General features: G+C 41.0%; 1 protein-coding gene across 1 annotated transcript in view; it reads left to right on the top strand.

The window, feature by feature from the left end:
• Positions 1 to 821: 821 nt before the first annotated feature.
• The window catches only part of LOC139728244 (uncharacterized), a 41,874-nt gene continuing 19,190 nt past the window's right edge, over positions 822 to 23,505 (top strand). Inside the window, exons 1-25 of the mRNA XM_071639205.1 lie at positions 822 to 2,938; positions 3,280 to 3,401; positions 4,105 to 4,254; positions 5,059 to 5,228; positions 5,841 to 5,979; positions 6,443 to 6,700; positions 7,842 to 7,972; positions 8,541 to 8,658; positions 9,225 to 9,452; positions 11,380 to 11,507; positions 11,775 to 12,018; positions 12,700 to 12,876; positions 13,538 to 13,699; positions 14,887 to 14,967; positions 15,338 to 15,497; positions 16,346 to 16,583; positions 17,286 to 17,362; positions 17,740 to 17,858; positions 18,499 to 18,672; positions 19,217 to 19,396; positions 20,058 to 20,162; positions 20,515 to 20,759; positions 22,152 to 22,239; positions 22,732 to 22,843; positions 23,325 to 23,484. Of these exons, the coding sequence (XP_071495306.1) occupies positions 916 to 2,938; positions 3,280 to 3,401; positions 4,105 to 4,254; positions 5,059 to 5,228; positions 5,841 to 5,979; positions 6,443 to 6,700; positions 7,842 to 7,972; positions 8,541 to 8,658; positions 9,225 to 9,452; positions 11,380 to 11,507; positions 11,775 to 12,018; positions 12,700 to 12,876; positions 13,538 to 13,699; positions 14,887 to 14,967; positions 15,338 to 15,497; positions 16,346 to 16,583; positions 17,286 to 17,362; positions 17,740 to 17,858; positions 18,499 to 18,672; positions 19,217 to 19,396; positions 20,058 to 20,162; positions 20,515 to 20,759; positions 22,152 to 22,239; positions 22,732 to 22,843; positions 23,325 to 23,484 (5,789 nt within the window). The 5' untranslated portion in view covers positions 822 to 915. The remainder of the gene's footprint in view (positions 2,939 to 3,279; positions 3,402 to 4,104; positions 4,255 to 5,058; positions 5,229 to 5,840; positions 5,980 to 6,442; positions 6,701 to 7,841; positions 7,973 to 8,540; positions 8,659 to 9,224; positions 9,453 to 11,379; positions 11,508 to 11,774; positions 12,019 to 12,699; positions 12,877 to 13,537; positions 13,700 to 14,886; positions 14,968 to 15,337; positions 15,498 to 16,345; positions 16,584 to 17,285; positions 17,363 to 17,739; positions 17,859 to 18,498; positions 18,673 to 19,216; positions 19,397 to 20,057; positions 20,163 to 20,514; positions 20,760 to 22,151; positions 22,240 to 22,731; positions 22,844 to 23,324; positions 23,485 to 23,505) is intronic.

Below are 23,505 nucleotides of genomic sequence, written 5' to 3'. Positions count from 1 at the left end.
AAATTCAATCAGATGGCTGGTTTAAAGACCATTTTCAATGTCATCATGAAGTGTCATTTTTTAGCAATCTATTGCATACAAATTAAATTATTCAACAAGTGACCTTTTTTTTTGGTGCGTGTGTATGATTTACCTTTTGGTGTCAATTTTGTACTTTCAGATTCTCTGAAATGCTTTGACATGCTTGGTATTTGCATTGTTTGAAAGCCATGGGGAGTTTTAGTGAAAATTTCTGAAGACAGGGAATAATTTTCCTGGCTACGCTTTTTGGTATGACTGCTATATAAAATAGTTTGCATAACAATTCCATTACGTAGACTTGTATACCATTTTGTTCAAAATGTATCTCCATCAACTAAAATTGCTATTCGATTTCGAGAAGGAAAATTATTCCCTGGAAGACATTTTGAATTTGCAATTCTGCATGAATACTAAATGGTCTTCACAGGCTATAAAGGAATCTTTTTTCTTCCTGCTGCTGCAACATCTTTTATAGAGCAATTTGTGTTGCTAAATTGGTGACAAATTACTTTTTGTTTTTTATGTTTACTTTAAACAATAGTGTTCATATGTAAAACAATCCAGTATTTGTGACTGATTTAAAATATCGCAAATTTCTACCCGATCTCCTCTATGTAATGACTGTTACCTCTCATAACACTGTCACAGGCGCTCTTTACATTGTCTCCAATTATGAACTTTCTTTTTGTCTTTTACTTTGGTGTATCAAGAATGAAGCTTATTGAGTTGTATAATCTTCTCACAAGAATTGAACTGATTTGCAATTGATATGAATATTCTGCTTCAATTTGGCAGGTGTACTATCAGTGACAGGTGCAGCCGGTTCTTACAGATTCTCTGCAAACATCCGGCTGCTTCATCAAGCAGTGACAGACATTTAAGGAGGTATCAAAGATGGACGCTGATCCGGAGTCCTCTGGGACTCCTGCAAATCCTGGTGCAGATGAGAAAGAGGATTCGGTACCAAACACTCTCGGTCTCCAACTACTAGCAGGCCTTGCTTCTCCATCTCCGCAATCCCACGTCCCGGATGTTGCTCCTGCAGCCACACCCTCAAGTGCTGGTGCGACCGCGAGTGCTTCAAGTGGGGCAGTCAGCCCAAAAGGGCAGAACAAGGTTACAATTGGTGTCCAGCAGGTGTCAACCATGCTACAAGATAAGACACTGAAGCAAAGTGGTCAGCAGACCTACTATATCACCAAGTCAGCAGGCACTGGTAATGTCACGGGAAAGACGGTGCAACTGAAATCGCCAGGCGCAAGCAAACCATTCTTGATCCAGACCGCTGGTGGTTTGGTTTCGGCGTTACAGACAGCGCAGCCAGGACAAAAGGTGATCTTGACTGGTGGCAGTATACAGCAAGCGACATCAAATGTTGGCGCCACCATTTTGACATCCATCCCAACAACTTCCACTGTACAAGCCACAGGAAAACCCATAATGGTTTCCCAGCAAAGTCCAGGACAGTATAAGATCATCACTAAAACGAGTCCTGTTCAGCAGAATAAATCTCCACAACCGGTCAAACTTCAGCTGCAAGTCAAGGATGCTACCATTTTACAGAAACTGCAGCAGGCAGGCCAAGTAGTGACTTTGGGTGGGCAAGGAGGTCAAGGGGAAACCAAACAGCCTATTCGTTTTGTGTTGCCTGGAACCTCAACTGGCACAACTGGTGCAGGACAGATTCAGCTGGTGCAAACTCAGCAAGGTTTACAGAAGGTAATCACATTGCAGCAGCCCCAACAACAATCACAACCTCAGCAACAGCCAGCAGTACAGCTCACGCAGCCACAACAGCCAGCAGTACAGCTCACCCAGCCACAGAGCAAGTCACCAGTTCAATTCACAGTCGTACCCCAGTCTGCTGCAGGTAGTACAGGAACATGTCTAGTGGTGGTTTCACAGCCATCTAGTGCTGCTGGCACTGTGTCTGCCACTCCGACCAGTCCTGTTGCAAAGTCGCAGTTAGTGGCACAACCTGGAAGTATAAGAATTGTACTCCCTCAGTCTCAGGCTGCTGATGGCTCCAAGGTAACAGATGCTACAAACATTTACCAAATATTGGCCAACAACAAAGTACAAATTCCCAGGGTAAGCAATGTGAACACACTAACTCAGGGTAAAGTGAAGCTTATACCAAGTAGTGTTGGGGGCAATGTTGGAACATCACAGGGCCAGACATGCATTATTGTCCCATCATCAGTTGGTGGTAGTATAGGCAAATCAATTACTATTGCAACTAAACCTCAAGCCACGTGCACCACGACTGTTGTACCAACAAGCAAAGTTTCCCCTGCGAGAGCTGGAAGTACAGTTGTCCGTATCGTATCGGGGGCTGGTGGACAGCAGATTGCTACTGTATTGACTACAACAGCCAACACCCTCACAAGTTCAGCACAACCTAAGCCAGGAGTTCAAACTGTGCAGGTGGTGTCTCCAAATAAGGCGATCTCTCTGTCTCCAAAAGGTGGTCAGAGAACAGGCGTGTCTGTTACTCCATTGTCCATCATCACCACCACCAGTACACCCACCGGCTCCAGCATCAGATACGTCACTAGCACTAGTTCAAACGTTGCTGGCAAAACCATTTCAGTTGTGCCAACTATTACGACCCAATCTCTCACTACAGTGTCCACTAGTGTCCAACAGAAGCAAGTTGTCAACAAGAAAATTGTAAGTTTTACCTCGGTGCTGCCAAAAGCTGGTGCTACCACAGAAACTGGCTCGTCGATTGTTGTCACATCCCCAATCAAAGCTGTTCCTGGTGTAGCCTCCACTGTGTCAGCTTCTGGTAGTAGCTCACAACCACACAAGATGGTTCGCATACTGCCAACCAAGCCAGGCCAGAAACCCACTCAGCTAGTCATCCTCGTCAACCAGACAGCAGCTAATATTGGAGAGGAAGTGAAGGAGATAGGTAATGTAGCATTTATAATGTTATTATTATTTCTTAATTTTTCTTCTTTTTAGCATGATTGATGAGTTAAGTTGTTTTTTCCCCATAAGATAACTGATCATTAATTGGATTATAAAGATAACAAGAGGTCATCATAAACAGTGTCTAAAATTTGTGTGAGAACCCCCTTTTTTTTTTTTTGCCTATTCTGTAAATATTTGGTATTAATTATTGTTTTAGTATGTTTCAGTTATTTGAATGGTAATAGTAGAATGCATGTTCACAAAAATGTGAAGCTGTTCACTGAATATTTTCATTTGAAATGAAGTTTCATATGTACCTTTCGTGTTTTATTTTTGTAGGTGAAGAATTAAATAAACTACAAAACCAGCCAAAAACCCAGGAAACAGTGGATAAGCTGAAACAGTTGCAAGCTCGTCTTCAAAATTTGCAAGTTGCTGCCCAGTTGTCGGCCAAAGCAAAGGTTTGTGTTCCAAGTTACCAGAACCATGAGGTTGTATGCATGTGTGGAAAAATCAAGATGATTTAAATGTAAAATTGTGAAAAATAATTTTGCTGGAATTCTCCCATGTACTTGCCAAGTTGTTAGGGTTGAAAAATATGGAACCCAGATAGGTTCTGTTTAATTCAGTTAGGTTAACTCCACAGAGCAATGGCTGTAACCTCCTCCAATTGTTAGACTTTTTTTCACTGTAATAACTTGAATCTGTGATGTGAAGGTAATAGATGACAATCATTGATAATGATTGTTGCTTTGCTCATGCCTTGCTGCATAATTCAGTAAATCTAATATACATTGCACTGTTGACAATCAAAATAAACAAATTTGATGTAAAAGTTGGATCAGAAATGGGGCATACTCAAGATGGTTATCAGGTAAGATGCATTTGTTTCTCTTTAATATTATGTTGTCCAGACTGAGAGCTTAGAGCATATTATGAACAACAAAGCACTGGGAGAACTTTGTATTAGACAATGTATGTGATACAAGAATCTTGTTCTTGTCCCTCTGAGAGACAAGCCTTATATCATGTAAAATTTTGCCATGTTACCACTTCTTTCCTTCCAGTTCACTTTGAACCAACGCTTGGATTCTTTGAAAAGTATAATAACTGATTCCATTGCTGCCTTCGCTGCTGCGCATACTTCCCCCATTTTTTTCACAGGGACAAGATTCAGTGGAGGAGCCCCTTCCTACTAATGAGAAGGAGCGCAAGAAAATGATCAAGCAGCGCAAGTTGCAGGAGAAAGCGAATCGCATCATCGCAGAGGCTGTTGCGAAAGCCAAAGCTGCGGGAAAATCAAACATTCCAAAGGTATACAGACTAAAGAGTAGGCCCTTTGTTAGCTGTATGATGAACATTTCTATGCTAGAGTACTCTAAAAAAATAAGAATATAACAAAAAAATGTTGCACCACCAATCATTCTGTCAAGAAATAATAGATGTGGTTTTGTAAGCACTTAACCCATATAAAGAATAAGACTCTCATTGCTGCAATCTCAAATGTGTTTCTCAGCCATTAATGACCAAAGTCCAATCCATGTAGATTATCCCTGCTCCAAATTTTTTGAAACTGTTCTGATTTGATAGGATTAAGGAGGGTTGAAAGATGGTGGCTTACTACCTTTCTAATGTGTTTAATGCATTGCAAGTTTAACCCGTTGAGGACGGTTTAAGTTTGCTACGACACGCATTTCCCATAGACACCTGCCCGAGTATACTCGGGACTCGTCCTCAACGGGTTAAAATGTGGGTAATTAACCTGGAAATGGGTGCCTCGTTGCAGAGATCCATTACACATTCTGTTCCAAATCAGACAGGACGGTTAAAATAGTGCCACAAGTAATGGAGGGGACCACAAGCAATGAGGGAACTACTCTTTGCTCCTGATTTGTTTCTAATGCAATCACCCAGAAATTATATAGACAGAATGAAACAAAGGGGAAAAAAAATCATCATGGGCTGTGGTGTTTTTTGATGACACTATAGTTAGATGATTTCACATGATTGATTCCAGCACGGTACAAATTGTTCCTGTATAGAGGTGTACACTCGTGCTTTCGCCCTAATTTGACGTGAACGAATGACCGTTTCGCTCGTCTCCTCCTCCCTAAGCAGGTGCTGAGAGATAATGACGAAATTCCCCCCGAGCTCCTGGGAGAGATAGAAGAACTGGAGGCCGAGGCCAAGAAAAAGAAGAAGTCCAAGAAGAAGTCCAAGGAGTCCAAGCAGCCCAAGGAGAAGAAGATTAAGGAGAAGAAGGTGGTGATTGTGAAGAAGAAGCCCAAGTAAGCGTTACTGGTTTTTGCCTAATTTCATTCATTCATATTTGAAGCTCAGCATTGTGGAGATATTTGAGGACTTTACCAATCAAACTGAATTGTGGAAACTCACTCTCGCAAGTCCTTACAGTGTCCCTCAGAATGTCACGTGAAGTGTGTATCGGTGCCATGGTAAACTTTTCACTAATTGCCTTTACGTTTTGCAGTGGGAAATCATAGTAATTTTGGACATTCCTGTCACAGCTTGTCAGTGCTAGTGGGTTTTCTGGTTGCTTTACCTGAAAATCAGAAGAAGAAAAAACAAAAAACAAGAGAGTGTGTTATTTCAAAGTGAGAACAAGAATTTGAATACTGTGCCATGTCTGCCACTTTTATTTTTGTTTCGCTATGTAAAAATAAGTTTTATAAAACCATTAATGGTAAATGTGAAGGATTATGTTGATCATAGCTTCTAGATATGAAATTGCTGTCTCTAGTGATGACAGGAACATAATTTATGAATGCATGAAATAGTTGAAATAAGTTCTTTCATTACTATGTATTGACAATATAGTCCAGTGAAGTTTCAATTCAGTTAAAGTTGGGTTTTCATCTATGCCACTTTTTTTTTAATCTCAGGAAACTTCCTGCAGCAGCAATCAACAAACTGAAGCGACAGAAAAGAAAGCATGGTGAATTCAGCGGAGAAAGCTCGGACCTGGACGAGACCCCACCACCGTCCCCTCCAATAGACGAGATGAATGGACCCGGCATAGAGGTATGCGAATTCTGACGCTGTCCACAAATACGCACCTAGTTTCAATGGAGATTATGTTGGAGCTATGTCTGTGTTCAAGCAAGGCCATAGTGATTTAGTTTTGCATTTGTTCTGCCAATGTAAACATTGAGTATATTTTTGCATGATGCCACATATTTCTAGTACCTCAATACCATGCACTCAAAAGGCATTCTTGCTTGCTTCCATGTTCACATGGTCACAGAGGTCTGACAAAATTTGATGTCCCTGATAATTGATCAAGCAGTTTGTTGCTGAAGAGGTTATAATTCTGTGTGGACAAGGTCATATATCATTGACATCATTGTTTTGGGCTATCATCAATTTACCCACCACTGAAGAATCCTACTGATGACTTTTTGTCATGTCAATAGAATTCATAGTTATGAATAGCTCACTGCCGCTACAGCCAGTGATTCATCCTTCTATACTATTCATTGAGCAGAAACGACGGTCCGCCCGCAACACGAACCGGAAGCGTTATACTGAGGACTACGACTTCAACATCACCTCTGACGACTCGTCAGATGACGACGACAAGAAGAAGAAAAAGAAGAAGAAGATTGACCCCAAGATCCCTGTTCCCAAGACCATCAAGCTGAAGGTCAAGACGGAGAAGCAGGACGAAGACGTGGATGTTGAGGGTGTCTCCGAGATCGATGTAGTTTCTCTCGAACCATCAGAGTCTACAAAGTTCTTTGTGGTAAGACGTTTACTTAAAGGAGATAGGGTGGATTCTCATCCTTCGCACAGATATAGCACTTTAGTCTCTGTAGTTTTGCTTGTAAAGTGTAAAGAATTATTGCCAAAAAATGTATTGTTGACTAACAGAAGACCTGGCCCAACCCCATTGAGTTGGTGAATGAAGCGATGGCCTACCAGCTTCCATGTTTGTCACTCTCAGTTATGTTAAAAATTGCTCCTTACAGGAATTACAGCATGGCACTAAGTGAAGCACAGACAGGGAGGAAGCAATTATGAAGATAATGGTGGTTTTATCCTTCATTGCGGAGAATGTAAACTTTAAATGTAGTGAAGTCTAATATTTTTGTCGGCAATTAAGGTCAGCAAGGTTTGGGCACTGCAAAACAGGAAGTCTTTGTGACAAGGAAGTAGCTGAGTGATCAAATTATTGTCGCTTTCTCTCAATTTGAAACACAAAATATCCTCTTGGTCCATAGTGCTATATATTGAATGGGTTAGTCAAATACCAGTTAGTGATTGGCTAAACACAATCACGTGATGGAGGCACATCGGTTATGTTTGCCCATGGGCAGAACATTTTTGTAACGTTCTCCCATGGGAACACATTTTCACGTAACAAATGACAAACGATACCCAACGATTGAACGATCATATTTTTCATGCAATCGATAAGATAGATTTGCCTATTCCATGCAGTGTGAAAAAGCAGATGACCGATTATTGTAATGCGTACGAAAGTGTGATTTGAAGGACCCGCGCACAGTGAATTTGGCTCTGCGCAAGTGATCGAGTGCGTTGTGCTGGTGGTTGTATTTTACTAAAACATGTGATATAACAGATGATGACTTTTGTTGTCAGGAACATGTACCAAATGCTCCACCCTCAGGGTTTGAAATGCTATTTTGGGAGGCTATAAGTCCCTCTACTTTGTCTGGGGACTTATAACCTCCCTCAATAGCATTTCAAACCCTTCGGGTGGAACATTCGGTATGTTCCCTCCCCCGCTAGTCATCATCTATATAATGTTTGTCAATGACTTGATGTACTCTGGATTGTGAAGACCAATCTCACAGTGTGACCTTGATTACGGGTGTGCGCAGTACCTCCTCATAATCATAAATATTTTTGATGTGTTGCAGGATAACCCAGATGAATCACAGGCCAATGTTGTGGAGAAGATTCTGGCCAGCAGGATTACCAAGAAGCCTCAGATTCCTGGTGAAGCCCAAGTGGGAGAGATTGAGGAGTTCTACGTCAAGTACAGGAACTTGTAAGTGTTCATGCCTTCATCTGTAGTACGGCGATGTTGGGAGAGGTACTTTGGTGATATTTGCAGGAATTTTATTACCTTGTTATACAGTTTGTTTGGATGGGGAAAGAGTTGCTAATGGAAACAGGCAAATTGTGGTGTATAACGATAATCTATCTGGGAGACGAGTCGCTACAATCTCTGTGCGGTCTTTGTATACTACCTACCTGCCAAGACCTTGAAAGAAATAGAAAATGTGATTTCTTTAAATGGCTCAAATATGTGACCACTAAAAAAATTATCTAAAATATATGTGAACATGTAAAAGGGATTCAGTTTACAAGAGACTAAACATCAATACTTCAGATTCTGCATTCATGAGGTGTTTTTTTTTTTTTTCTTGTGCAATTGTGGAATTTCATTTCTGTATATGAATTCACTCTCATAAGTCATTTCACATTCCATGTGTCCATGTGAGTTGTTAAAGCAGTAGTCGCTTGAAAACTGTTACCATGACAGTGTGCTAAGCACCAGGCTGAGAGATGCATATTGGTGAACTCTACACGCTTTTGTTCTGCACATCCTGTAGCTCATACCTGCACTGTGAGTGGTCCACAATTGAGAAGCTGTCGGCAGACCCCAGGATCTTCCAGAAGATCAAGCGGTTCAGACTCAAGCAGCTTGCGCAGTATGGGATGGCATCAGAGGTGAGAGGAGAGTGCATATGGCTCTGTTTGTTATCATAACATTTTTTTTTTTTTTGCTGCAATATTGCAGTACTGGTTCCATAGTTTTACAATATTTTAAGTCAAATATGTGCATTTAGGCGCTCAGAGGAAGTGATTATTTTCAAAGACATACCAACTCCTTTCAGGTTAATTTTAACAGCAGAATATATAGACATTATTTTTTGGACTTTGTTCCAGATAGACTCCTTTCTAGATAAATTTCATTTTGGTTTTTGCGAGCTGTAAGTGACATAATTTTAAGGAAGTGCCGAAGTGTATTGACTTAGTTTTTCAGTTTGTGAGAGCAGTAGGATTTCATACAAATTAGGCTGTACTTTCCAAGAAGGAAAAGCTACATTGAAAAGAGACAAGGCTCTTTATGAGCTCCACTAGGGTCCCAGATCTGTAGCCTTCTGCTGATGCTTTGTGCGGATTTGACCTAGCACAAGCTTACATGTCACTGCAACGGATGCATTATTGTGATTCACTCATTCACTCATTCATCCTATGGCCTCGCTCTCCTCTCCCAAATTCCCCGGTGATAGTTTGACGAGGGCGAGTACTTCAACCCAGACTTCATCACGGTGGACCGCATCCTGGACAAGGCCATCACCAAGGACGAGGAGTCGGACGAGATGGTGACCCACTACCTGGTGAAGTGGTGCAGCCTCCCCCACGAGGAGAGCACCTGGGAGCTGGAGGAAGATGTAGATAAGACCAAGATCAAACTCTACGAGAAGTACAACAAGATGCCCTCCAAGTCAGAGAGACAGGTTAGATATAGTCCGGCACACAGGGCGCTGTCACGCTGGCAAGAGATTGAGAAGTTTAAGATCGCAAAGTCTTCGCGATCTTTTTTCCTGCGGTCACACTGACAAAAGATCTAGAAGTTTGGTGTGGGTGGCACATTGGGAAATATACCTAGTTGGAGTGGGAAGTTTCACCGAAAGTTTTGCAGAGAGTTTGTGGTCACACTGGCAAAACTTTGAGATCTTATTCACAAATATGAGGAGCCAAGATTTGCAAAATTGAAATGCACACAAAAGTTCTTGTTTACATGGATGCATTGAATGCCAGTGGCAATTCACAAAAATATCATGTCGCATACATTTCTGGTTTTACAGTATACAAAAGAATCCCGTGTTGGGAATTGGTTTTGCTTATTGAGATGCATGTGACAAGCAAGTATCTTAACACCTGATTTTGGTGAATGGATGTTTGCAGCACTGGGCATCACTAAGTTTTGTGTTAGCACAGCTATTTCCAGTGGTGTACAGGCTTGCTTATGGTCTCTGGCATTGTATGCCCATTAAATACCAAACCTTATTCTATTTTTGTATTGTGAATGTGTGTACACCCTGTTCGTCTGATGTGAGGTAGTGTCATAGATTGATGTTTGAGGATCTTTACAAGGGTTGAAGTATGATACAGAAAGTGTGTCATTACATTACTATAGAATTACAAGTAGTTGTTTTTTTTTCACAAATAACATAGAATTATTCAATAACCACAGATTTTCCACTTGTATAAAAGTGAGTTATTCTAGTGTTTTAGTTTATGGTCTAATGTATGCAATTTTGGAGATGACCTGAAAGTAACAACGTTTGCAGGCACAACACATGTTAGGAACTTCTTGGATGGATGTCTGAAGCTATTTTCTTGATATGATGATGACATTTCGTATTCTTACAAACCATACTGGTGACTCTCCACCAAATCTGATCAAGAAACCAAGTGCTGTCGAATCCACCCTGTGCCATCATGTGCAAAGCATTAGTCTTCTTCAGTCTACAGTTACAGAGACAAAAATCTTATTAGATAAAAATAAGCGAGCACAAAGCATGTTTGAATTGCAGTATTAAGTTTAAATGTTTACTGGGCTTCACATATGATGGTATAAGTACACTGCTTATATGCAAGCAGAAGCTTTTGCAAAGTGGAGTCTAAATGTGATGAGAAAATGGTGAAAAAAGAGGCATTTATGTGAATGATCAGGTCAAAGTTTGCATCTAAATGTATATGTATGTTAGTGTATGTACTGTTAAAGGACAAGTTCACCTTCATAGACATGTGGGTTGAGTGAATGCAGCAGTATTAGAACACATCAGTGACAGTTTCAGGAAAATCGGACAATCCGTTCAAAAGTTATGAATTTTAGAAGTTTCTGCTCAGTCACGGCTGAATGAAAAGACTGAGTAAGCTTGTGATGTCACATGAGTACAACGACATAAAGAAAGAATAAAGAAAATTCAACATATTTCCATTTTTCTCGCATAACAAAAGAACACTCGACTTCTCTCTTTCAGAAGGCAGGGGGAATAATGTTACCCTTAACAAACGTCAGTACCAAGTCGAAGAAATGTGCACTTTATTCAAAAAGTAAAGTTTTGTGAAATTCTCTTTTTATTTTCCTTATATCGTTGTACGCATGTGACATCATACACTGTAGTAGTCTTCTCATCCAGCAGTGACTGCGCAGATACTTAAAATATTCATAACTTTTGAACGGATTGTCCGATTTTCCTCAAACTTTCACTGATGTGTTCTACTAATATTACTGCATTCTCTCAATCCTAATGTATATGAAGGTGGACTTGTCCTTTAAGCATATATTCTAGTAGATTTGTTGGTTTGGTTTGGAGATTTGTTGGTTTGCTAATTCTTATGTGGTGTTTCTTTTTCTTCCATTGATATGTTTAGCGGAAACCCAGACCTAAGGCTAGCGATTGGAAGAAACTGGACAAATCACCCAAATACAAGGATGCCAATGTCCTGCGGGAATACCAGCTGGAAGGGGTCAACTGGCTGACCTTTAGCTGGGCAAATTCGTAAGTAGCTTTGAAGAGCCGTAGTACTATTCCATACATTACATACCTACTGTTCCATACTATTACAAACCTAAAAAAAAAAATTTTTGCCTACCTGTACTTTTGTTTCTTGTCCTCTGTTTTCACTTTTTTGAGTATGCTTGGCCTTAAATAGGAATTTGTAGAAAAAAAAATGTATATGTTAATGCCAAAACAGATTGATAAGTACCAATATATGAAAAGTATATGGTCCTCACACTCATCAAAATAATTTGTTCCTGCCCGCAGACAAAGTTGCATTCTTGCGGACGAGATGGGCCTTGGCAAGACAATCCAGACCATTGGCTTCCTGAAGGAGGTGGAGAAACACGGCATTCGGGGCCCATTCCTGGTCCTCGCCCCGCTCTCCACCATCGCTAACTGGCAGCGTGAGGTGGAGTCCTGGACCGACATGAACAGCGTGGTCTACCACGGCGGGTCCCAGAGTCGACACATGATTGCCGAGTATGAGATGTTCTTCAAGGACGACAAGGTAAAGAAGTGATGCAGTGTGCTTCAAGGCAATGAATTACTTTTCTCCAACATATCACAGAACTTTTTTCTTTTTTTTCACCTATGTACCTCATCTCGTAGCCTGCGCTCCTCGCAAAACCTGTCTGTGCAATTTGTTTAAATGCAGACATGTGGCACTAGAGCCTTCTTGGCACCTATAGGTGTTCACAACTAGGCAACACTTTGTCATACTTATCTCCAGTGGGCAGGCATAATTGTTCCCATCTTTTGGTATTCCAGGAATCATTGTTGAAATTATCAGCAGAAAATTCATATCACATGCATGTCACTAACTGCAGAAATTGGAGGTCTTTCTCCATGATGAAAAAGGTTGTCTCACCAACAACTAAAGATTTGTGCACATCCTTGTCAAGACTATCAAGATTGTCACATCTTTGCTATCTGCTAGAACAAAACCCTGAGGAAGTGCATTTATATGCAGGGATAATTTCTAGTTCTGTTGACTCATTCCTAATGGACCATGCAGAATATTTTTTGTTTCTTAACATTTTTGTAGTGCATGAATGGCATCACCTTTGTTGGAAGTGTATCCTAGGCACGTGAACATAGTATACTGCCATAGCTATGTATTTATCATGACTGAGCTGTAAACCATTGTAAGTAAGTCTCCTGATGGGGCTATTTGTATTCTCTTGAGCAGGGCATGAGGATCCCAGACCTGTACAAGTTCCAGATCTTGATCACAACATACGAGATCCTGCTGGCAGACTGCCAGGAACTGAGCGAGATCGAGTGGAGGGTGGTGGTCATCGACGAGGCCCACCGGCTCAAGAATCGGAACTGCAAGCTCCTGGAAGGACTGAAAATCCTGGACATGGTATGAGATGCTTTCACTTCTTAGATGGAAGCCCTGTGGCATACCGCACATAGATTGATATCTGGCTGACAGGAACCCAGCATCGAAGACATTGTTAAATAACTTCACCTTATATTGTGTATTGGAGGTGTAAAATTCTGAGAATCAAAAATTTTGTTTTAGGCAGTCTCCAATTAAATGTTGGTAATGAAAAATACTTAGAAAGTATTTAAAGCTTTTATAGGATCCACATGTTAGAAGGAGGAAGAAAAGCAAAGCTCAAGCAGACAAGTTTGAAAAAAAAAAAGAATAAATTTTGAATTGTGGATTCAATTAAATAAAAATAAATTGCTTGAATTGAATTGTCTCTGCTTTATCTCTGTCAGTAGCAGTTATATTTTGTTTGAATACTTTGAGTGGCATTCTGAGATTGTGGGCATGGAAGGGTTCATGTCATATTGAGCTTAATGTACTCGGCTAGATTGAGATCACTTTTCTGCATCTATAGAGTCTCTTGTAGTAATGTGCCATCAAAGAGACTCTCAAGTGCTTTTTCATGCCATAGATCTGGCTCAAGCTAGGCTTGCTCTGTGTAAGATTTTCTCATGAGGCATGTTGAGGCAGGTGGCATCATCTAACCCATCTCCCACGCTCGCTCTCTCTCTCTCTCTTTCCCCTGCAGGAGCATAGAGTCCTCCTGACAGGCACGCCCCTTCAGAACAACGTGGAGGAGCTGTTCAGTCTCCTCAACTTCCTGGAGCCAGGCAGGTTCCGCTCCAGCAACCAGTTCATGGAGGACTTTGGGGACCTCAAGACGGAGGGCCAAGTTGAGAAGTTGCAGCAGGTGTGTGGAAATAATGGTGTAGATTTGACACGGCTGCAGTTTTCATATCGATGTGAATGCTTGTGTATGTTATTACAAAGTCGTACTAGGATTTGTGACATTCAGCATTTCTTATATAGATATCAGTGGTTGTAGTAGTTACCAAGAAGTATTTACATAGAGGATGAAAGCTCAAATTCTCAGATACCTTCTGATTTTGGCTTATATAACTTTCTGGTATTACAGCTTTGCCATTGATTACGTCACAAATTCATATTTCAAGACTATATCCACAAACGAATGATAACACTTTTCACAGAGTAAGTGGCAAAAAAGATTACTTAATATGATTGCGTAGAGACCTATCTTCTCGAAAAAAAATATCCCACATTGGTAAGTGACTCCACAAAGTGCACATTAGCAAGGTCGCATATGACACTCGCTGTATTGGATATGAATTTTTGTCTTAAGGAAGATAGCTGTCTCAAAGTGTCATTAAAGGACAAGTTCACCTTCATAAACATAAGGATTGAGAGAATGTAACAATATTAGTAGAACACATCATTGAAAGTTTGAGGAAAATCAGACAATCCGTTCAAAAGTTATGAATTTTTGAAGTTTTTGTGCAGTAACCGCTGGATGAGAAGACTACTGCAGTGTATGAATAACTTAGATGTCACATGCGTACAACAATATAAGGAAAATATAAAGAGAATTTCACAAAATTTCATCTTTTGAAAAAGTACACATTCCCCTGACTCATTACCGACAAATGTTATGGGTAATGTTATTCCCCCTGCCTTTAGGAAGAGGCAAGTCAAGTGCTCTTCTTTTATTATGCAAAAAAAGTGAAAATATGTTGAATTTTCTTTGTATTTTCTTTACACTGTTGTACGCATTTGACTCACGAGCTGTAGTAGTCTCCTCATCCAGCGGTTCAAACACAAACATTTTAAAAATTCATAACTTTTGCATCGATTGTCCAATTTTCCTCAAACTTTCACTGATGTGTTCTACTAATATTGTTGCATTCTCTCAATCCTTATGTTTATGAAGGTGAACTTGTCCTTTAAAGTAAGTCTGTCTTTTGATTTTATTTTCTGTTTGTGCAAGAGGTGTTTTTCTCATTTACACTGATGCTCGTCGTTTTCATCCCACTTGGTAGTATAATGTGAGCATTATGTTTCTTCCTTTGCCTGCCTCTGTAGCTTCTGAGACCAATGATGCTGAGACGTCTGAAGGAGGATGTAGAAAAGAATTTGGCACCCAAGGAGGAAACCATCATCGAGGTATGAGAAATACTGGTCTGGTAAAGATTCTGGGTGATCATTTCCTTCTTTCAAATTTGTGTTTTTGTTGGGTTTGTTTGGTTGTTTTTCTTGTGTGTGTGTGTGTATGTGTGTGTGTGGGGAGATAAAGTCAAGGGAGACATACAGGTTTATTTTGAAACTGATAATTGGATAATTGTCAATTTAGAACTGTAAGGGCCTATCTTTCATGGGATTAACTTCTGTTTTTTGATGGAGGAAATGCCTGGTTTATTTTCAGTTGGGCAGGCGTATTGATATACAGATGTTTATCCAAGCACCTTATCAAATGTGTTGCATAACAACATACGTGGCAAGATATGCAATATCTGTATTTTTACTCTCGGAACAGGTTGAGATGACCAGCATTCAGAAGCGCTACTACCGCGCCATCCTGGAGAAGAACTTCAGCTTCCTGACAAAGGGGGCGGGCTCCACCTCCAACTTGCCCAACCTGATGAACACCATGATGGAGCTGAGGAAGTGCTGCAACCACCCCTTCCTCATCAATGGTCAGTTGGTGATGTCCACTCAGCTGGTCATTCCCATAGAAAGGTCACAGCCATCTTACAAGCATGTGAAAAAGTTCTTCTTGGAATGCAAAAAAAGTCATAACAGAGTGCACATGAAATGTGGTTTGTGACATGAAGGCAAATAAAGGATGTCTTGAGCTGTACGAAATAATGGTTCTAGGGCAATTACCCCCTGGACAATCTCCCAAGACTCTAACCCTAACCCTAATCCTAATCCTGAACCTAATCTTAACCCAAACCCAAACTCTAACCTTTAACCTAACCCTACCCCTAATCTATACTCTAACCTTATCGGGTAATCGCCCTGATACGGAAAAAGACCAAATCCACCAAACATTGTGATTGCTCTTTTCAAAATTTAGAGGTAGTCGGGTATCAGATTTAACTCATGATTTTGATAAAATGAAATATTATGGAATGGGAGCAGAGTGTATAGGAGGGCAGGCTCCTGTGTACAACCTCCCCTGGTAATATAAACTGATTGCATCAGATTTTTTTTTTAGAGGCTTTATATTTCTGTTCCTCAAAATGTGGTTTAACTCTTTAAGATGACAGTATTGTTCATTCCACACATCTATATTTCATGCATGATGGTCAAGCACTAGAATTAGTGCTGAAGAGAATGCAGGATGTTATAGCATAATAATGTCATTTTAATCTTAGAATGTCAGTAGAATATCACTAGTGTTCTGTGAAAGGTCATCCAGTCATCAAGAGATAACAAAGTGAGAATTTAATTTTGTGTCATTTAATTCAGTCACTTTCACCATGATTCTCTCCTAGCATCAACCCAAGTTGATTAGTTTCCACCTTATTGTCTGTCGCAGGTGGAGAGGAGCAGATTGCCAAGGAGTTCATTGCCGATGAGGGTCTGGCGACAGGGACGGTCATCAGTGTCCAGGAGAACCCGCTCCTCCATCTCAAGGTGTTGATCCAGTCGGCCGGCAAGATGGTGCTGCTGGACAAGCTCCTGCCCAAGCTGAAGGACGGTGGCCACAAGGTCCTCATCTTCTCCCAGATGATCCGATGCCTGGACATCCTAGAGGACTACCTCATCCAGAAAAGGTGAGGACTTCCGACTGAGGGCGTGGTGGCTCTGCAACTCTTATTGTTTGCACTTGGCTCTTTTAAAGACTTTGAAATTTGTGGTAGTATGCATTTTTTGCATTCAAAGTGTTAATCTGTTGAGAGACAACTCCTAACACAGTGCTCATTTCCCTTCATATCTCGTAATAAAAGGACAGTGAATGGAAACAGAGCAGCACTCATCATACAGATAACGATGTCTTGTGCTGTGATTGGCTTTTCAGTTTAGGATACTTGCCATATGAGCTAGGGGAGAAATGGGCTTGTGTTTTCTCATTTGATGGCAAGTGATTGTATTGGAAAAAAGTCCAATTGAAACGCTGTGTTCTTGAGGTGATGATGAATATTTGGGTCTTACCTTCCATTCTGGTGACTCTCCACCAAATCTGATCAAGAACCAAGAAGTCAGACAACCCCAGTATGACCTCATGTTCACATCCATCATAATATGGTTTGACAGTGCAGCACATGCTAGGGCCAAGGTAATAACATCAAGACGGTAGTATAGTGAACTGAGGAATCAAGTGACATTGAACTCATGAAGTGATTGCCATCTATATTTAGCATATGAACAGTTGAGACCGTTTTGGAGCAATGCCAATCGACAAACTTTCATGTAGTTGATACTTAAATGTGAGTGCATCCACCTTGTGATTATCACGTGACTTTTTCCATCTTTAGGTATCTGTTTGAGAGGATTGATGGGCGGGTGAGAGGCAACATGAGGCAAGCTGCAATTGATCGCTTCAGCAAACCAGGTAAGCAAGCCTTGATCCTTAATTTAAACAATTTTCATATTTTCATATATGAAAAATGATTTCGTCCACTGTATGGGTATCAGTTGTGACACTATGTAGTATTGTTTTCTTCAGCATTCTGTCTGTGAAAGTTTAGCTATTTTTTGGTATACTTGACCATACAATGCAGGGACATTTTTGGAAGCTACCATTCTGAATGAAGTTACCACTCCAAATAAAGTTTCATGAACTTAACTTAAGTGAGGATATGAAACAAGGTTTATTTCAAGAAATATTAAGGGCAGAGAAGTGCTTTTGACTTCAGCTTTGGTGATGAAGAACATCAGATTGGAGAAGTAATGGTAGAATTGGCAACTTTTCCTGTGTTCCCCTTCCAGATTCAGACCGCTTTGTGTTCCTGCTGTGCACCAGGGCTGGAGGCCTCGGTATCAATCTCACAGCTGCTGACACCTGCATCATCTTTGACTCTGACTGGAATCCGCAGAATGATATTCAGGTGAGACAACGCACCTTACATGTCACATTTAGTCTAGGCACATTTAGGCAGAACCACTCAGTGGTTTGTTCAAGACCAGCCTTGACACGGTGGTCTCCTCCAAAACATGAAGCAAGGCTAGTGCTTGTATACTTGTCATTCCTGAATGGTATAGTCTGAATAGCTACACTTACATCATTATGACTGATCTTCCTTTGTGCATTAGGAGGTATGTAAACCCGTCCTTCCATCCAGATATAAAGATATTTATATTTCTCGAAGTTACCAACAGTTGAGTTAGTATTTATCTTGGATAATGTAAGTGACATTCCGTAGAGTTTGCGTGTCCCTTTTGCAACCCTGAAAATTAGATTACTTTAAGACCTTTCCTCAGAATGATAAAACAAGACTATAGATTTTCAATGACTTTCTTCCAACCCCCCAAATATTCCAATTGCTATTCGCAGCACAAAGGGGGAGTGTTTTCTCAAGTGACAATGTTATTTTCATTTCTTTTTGAAAAATCCTAAGGTGTATTATGAAAAATTTTCATTTACAATGTTGGGAGATGTGGTAACCTATGCCACATAATTTATGGTGTTCACAGTTGGCTTTCCCTGTTCACTGATGCACTCTATCATGGTGTGTCTTGCTCCCACAGGCTCAGGCTCGATGCCATCGCATTGGTCAGGAGAAGGCAGTGAAGGTGTACCGCCTCATCACCAGAAACTCCTACGAGAGGGAGATGTTCGACAAGGCCAGCATGAAGCTTGGACTGGACAAGGCCGTGTTGCAGTCGATGCGGGCAGACAAAGAATCCAGCTCCTACAACCCTGTAAATGGAGTCCCTTTTGTTTTCAAGTAGTGTCCCTTTGCCCTACCTTCCATCCCCTCTTAGGCAGTAGCCTTGGATGAGGAACCAGATGTTTGCATAGAAACAAAGTGATGTTTGCAGTTCTGATCTTCCCCTCTTCAGTCTGGTGAACAAGTATAGAAAAGTCTTTATATGATTGAGGTAGCAACCTCGGCAATAACATGAAGGGGGAAAGTGCTATACATGTATATGATATAATGTGAACATGCTCGTCATGCTTCTTCATCATAACATTTTGAGATAGATAGAGATTGTTTTATTCTGTTAAACAAAAATTGTACATAGCAGCCCAAAGGCTGAATGATAACAAAAAAGGAAAAGTTGAAAAAATTATTTGCTGAAGAGCCCCATAGATGTGACAAAAAGGTGTCTTAGATTTAGAGAAGATGTTGGTAGACATGATATGCAATAGCATTGTAAGCATCAATGAGATGAAATACTGGCCTTTGGTTGAAATCCGTATGGATTGTGTATCCAAACACAATCTGCTCACGCTTCTCTCCAGCAGCAAGCTCTGTCGAAGAAAGAGATTGAGGACCTGCTGCGGAGGGGGGCGTACGGCGCCATCATGGACGACGAAGACCAGTCCTCCAAGTTCTGCGCAGAGGACATCGACATGATCCTGCAGAGACGCACACAGGTCATCCAACACAAGCCTGGGATGAAGGGTTCCTCCTTTGCCAAGGTGAGAGTCATTCCTCATCACTTGTTCTCATTTTCAGCCCATTTCAAACTTTGTGACAGGTAATGCTTAAATAGCACAATTTACATATTATAGCAGCAGTGACACAACATTTGCTCCTGCGACAATTGCCCCAGTCTTATTTTCTCTAAGGACCTGGGGTTTTAGGCTTAATTTGATGTGAAGATTAGGATTAGGTTTAGGGCTATGTTTGTGGGTGGAATTTATGTTTGGCTTAGCGTGCAGATATTTCATTGGAGCAGTTGTCAACAGAGCAAATGCCATGGAACCTAAAGCGGCACACAACAGATTAGTAGGCTCCATGATGTATGTTTGAAGTTGCAATATCATACTGATTTTTATGGATACCAAACATATTCTGTCCTGGTAAGCAGTGCCAAGTTTGCTGTGCATTCGTGCCTCTGGGTCATGCCTCTGCGTCGTGTTCATTTAGGAAGAGTTGTAATTGCATCAATTTTTGTTGGATAGCAAATACATGACCTCAGTTTGAGGAAACGTACGTCCCAATATGCCGCTGTGGTATGTTTTGTGATTGATGATGTAATGTTGTCGCATCTGGTGATAATATGTAAGGGGTGAAATAGTAAGGGATGTTGAACTGCTTTGAATGACACATGCAATCATCCTAATTCCTCCCATACAGGCCAGCTTCACTGTGAACTCTGACCATACAGACATCAACATCAATGACCCTGATTTCTGGCACAAATGGGCCAAGCGAGCCGACATTGACACCACAACAGGAAAGGTGGGTTTGTTTGTGTTCAGATGGTGCATCTCTTCCATGGTAGAAAAAAGAACATATGCCTTCATCATCCAATGATTTGGATGAAATCGTAGACTTGACCATACCCATGATTCTTTGTGATTACCTCTGGGAAATTCTTCATGTAGACTAAGTTGATATTCGGCCATGAAACAGAATTTTACCATTTTTCTTGTGATGTGTTGTCGACATTCCTCATATACTCATTGAGCATATTTTAAAACTTCTAAGACGAAATCTATTCTAAAGTAGTAGTACAGGTGTATATGACATTTTTTAAATGAGTCATATTGAAAACATGCAGTCAGTGACAAGGTTCTCTCTGCCTTCCCAGGACGAATTCCTCATCCACGTTCCGCGGCAGCGCACCAAGACCAAACGCTTTGGTGACATGGACGAGATGCTCGACTTGACGTCGGACGAGAGCGATGATGACCGCAAGCCGCACCCCCCGCCGTCCAGCGGCAAGAAGACTAAGGAGAAGAGGGAGCCCTCCCAGCGGCCACCGAAGAAGCAGCTGCAAGCCGGCTGGACGAGGCTGGAGTGCTTCCGGGTGGAGAAGGGTCTCCTAACCTTTGGGTCAGTACCTCAAGCAATTACAATCTGCTTCAAACTAGCCATTTCCTATTGACATTAAATGTTGAAGATCATGACATTTTCTCTGTAACCAGAAACCATGTGAGTCTTGAAGATTAGCCTTGATGAAATTCTGTTTTATCACATTTTCTCTAATTTCTTTGACCCTGACCGCTAGTGGATGACACTCTGGAGGTTTAGCCAGATGCAACTCCTTTTTATACCCCCGCCAAACGAAGTTTGAAGGGGGTATATAGGAATCAGCGGACGGTCGGTCGGGCGGTCGGTCGGGCGGTCGGTCGGGCGGTCGGTCCGTTGCAAATCTTGCGTCGCGAACTACTTCCTCAGTTTTCAACCGATTCCCATAAAACTTGGCACAGATGTGTGCCTTGGGTTGTAGATGTGCAAGACGTATTTTTTGATAGTACCCAAAAGTACGTTGCCATGGTAACGGCATATTATGGGCAAAAATGGGTACAAATCGAACTCCTCCCACAGTTTTTGATCAATTTTTATGAAATTAGGTACAGATGTTCATCTGAATATGTTAATGTGCAAGACACATATTTCTGCAGTGGCAAAAAGTGCGTTGCCATGGTAACGGCATGTTATTGGTAAAATATAGGGCAAAATGCTTCATGGCAAAACTGCTTCATCAGTGTTCTTCCAATTCTCATGGAATTCATATTGAATGTTTGTCTTAGGATATAGGTCAGCATGACACATTTCTTGACAGTGACAAAAAGTATGTTGCCATGGTAACAGCTCACATATTATGAGCCAAAATGATGGAAAATTTTGTGTTGCAAACTACTTCCTCAGTTTTTGCCCAATTTCCATGAAACTTGGTACAGACGTGTGCCTTTGGTTGTAGATGTGCAAGACGCATTTTTCGACAGTACCCGAAAGTACGTTGCCATGGTAAAGGCATATTAATGGCAGAAGATCAAGGAAAGATCTTGCGGATTTAACTACTTCCTCAGTTTTTTGACCAAAGCTTATCAAATGTTGTTTTGACCAAAGCTTATGAAATGTTGTTTGACGGGGGTATAACCAGTCGCTGTAGCGACATTTCTAGTCTTTTCCCTGTATACTGTAGCAGGTCTGAGAAGCTTATTTTAAATTTTTCCATTTAAGACCCTGAGTGGATTTCTTTTCGTCTAAAAGGAATGTAAAATCTGTCTAGAGCTTCAAGCAGCAAGTTGCCCCCTTCCCCATAAAAAAAAGACAACAACATCACAACAACAACAATAACACACAACTTTATCCCCTTTCCCCTATTAAATCTTTTTCCTGAATCCAATGCATCTCATAGTTGTCATTAGGCTCATCTGTTTGTATTTCAGCAGTGAAGTAGGTTGCTATATGTTTTTCTCTCTCACTTTCCATCTTCAGATGGGGAAGATGGGATGACATCCTAGCTACAACAAGATTCAAAAGGAGGCTGGGAGAAAAGGATGTGGAATCTGTTGCGAGAACAATGGTAAGAGGAATGCACCTCTTGTGTCAGAAAAAATTTTTTAAGACATATCAAATCAAATAGACATATCAAAATTTTGATATCTGGCATCAAGCAAAATTGACATCTATCCCATGAAGAACAAGACTAAATTTATGATGCTGGTGAGTTTCAGTCGATTTTTTGTAATCATCATTTTGCAGTGACACAGTACGTTAGCATTCAAAGTCATCACATGCCACATGCATCAAATCAAACATACAAATGTTACGGTCCCATCCCCCGCCTCTCCTGTGAGATGTGCATGTTCAAAGTGTACACAGTCTTCCTGGAAAATCTTTGAGACTACAATGAGACTCTGAACAATTTGAATGCAAGATACAATGTATGTGAAGTCAAATTCTAATATGTAAATGTCCTATTGAAATGTACACAGATGGTAAAGAAAGGTAATGTATGTTTGCATTTGTAAGAAGTGTGTGGATACATATCACATAATTTCTCCTCCATTTCCAGTTGATGTACTGCCTGCAGCACTACAAGGGAGATGAGAACATTAAGAGTTTCATCTGGGACCTCGTGACCCCAGCACCTGATGGAACAGTCAAGGACTGTCGGAACCATAAAGGTACTTGAAGGACTTATGTATTGAACTCTTACATATGTATATCCTGACACACGTTGATAATCTGCCGTCCATGTACAAATATGCAGAGAAGACAAATGTTTTGTAAGTTCTTCAGACTATACAAGTGTGCATGTAATCTAATGATTGATGTTTGTCTGCACACTTGTTTATTTGTCAGGCTGAGCCTTTTAAACAAGTAGACTGTTCTGTATGTCACTACCCATATGGAGTGCATTAAAAAGCTAGGTATCAGAAGTCTCACCGTATAGACATTCAAACAAAATTTGCTAGTACAGGTGAACAGTTGGATGCTGAGCTCAGACATTCAAGCAAGATATGTTTTTAGTTGTAGCCAAGTGTTCAACATTTACACCCAGACAGTGTGTACATACCAGTACACTCAGAATGATTATCTCCTTTGTACAAGAAGCACGTGACGGTACCTGCAAAACTGTAACATCGAATGTCGCCACATTTTTAGGTTTGTCCGCCCCAGTGCCGAGGGGCCGGAAGGGAAAGAAGCCCAAGAAGGAGCCGCAGCCAGCCCACATCAGTTACGACTTCAGCGCCAAGGACCAGAACCCAGACCTGCTCCTCACAGACCAGGGCTACAAGAACCATCTAAAGAGGCACTGCAACAAGTAGGTTTCCTAGGCCTAGAC

This window comes from Diadema antillarum, unplaced genomic scaffold (genome assembly GCF_040938485.1).
Source record: "Diadema antillarum isolate AM-2024a unplaced genomic scaffold, OU_Dant_1.0 seq00000170_RagTag, whole genome shotgun sequence".
Taxonomy (NCBI): domain Eukaryota; kingdom Metazoa; phylum Echinodermata; class Echinoidea; order Diadematoida; family Diadematidae; genus Diadema; species Diadema antillarum.
Note: the sequence above shows the minus strand (reverse complement) of the source record. Positions and strands in the feature narration are given on the sequence as shown.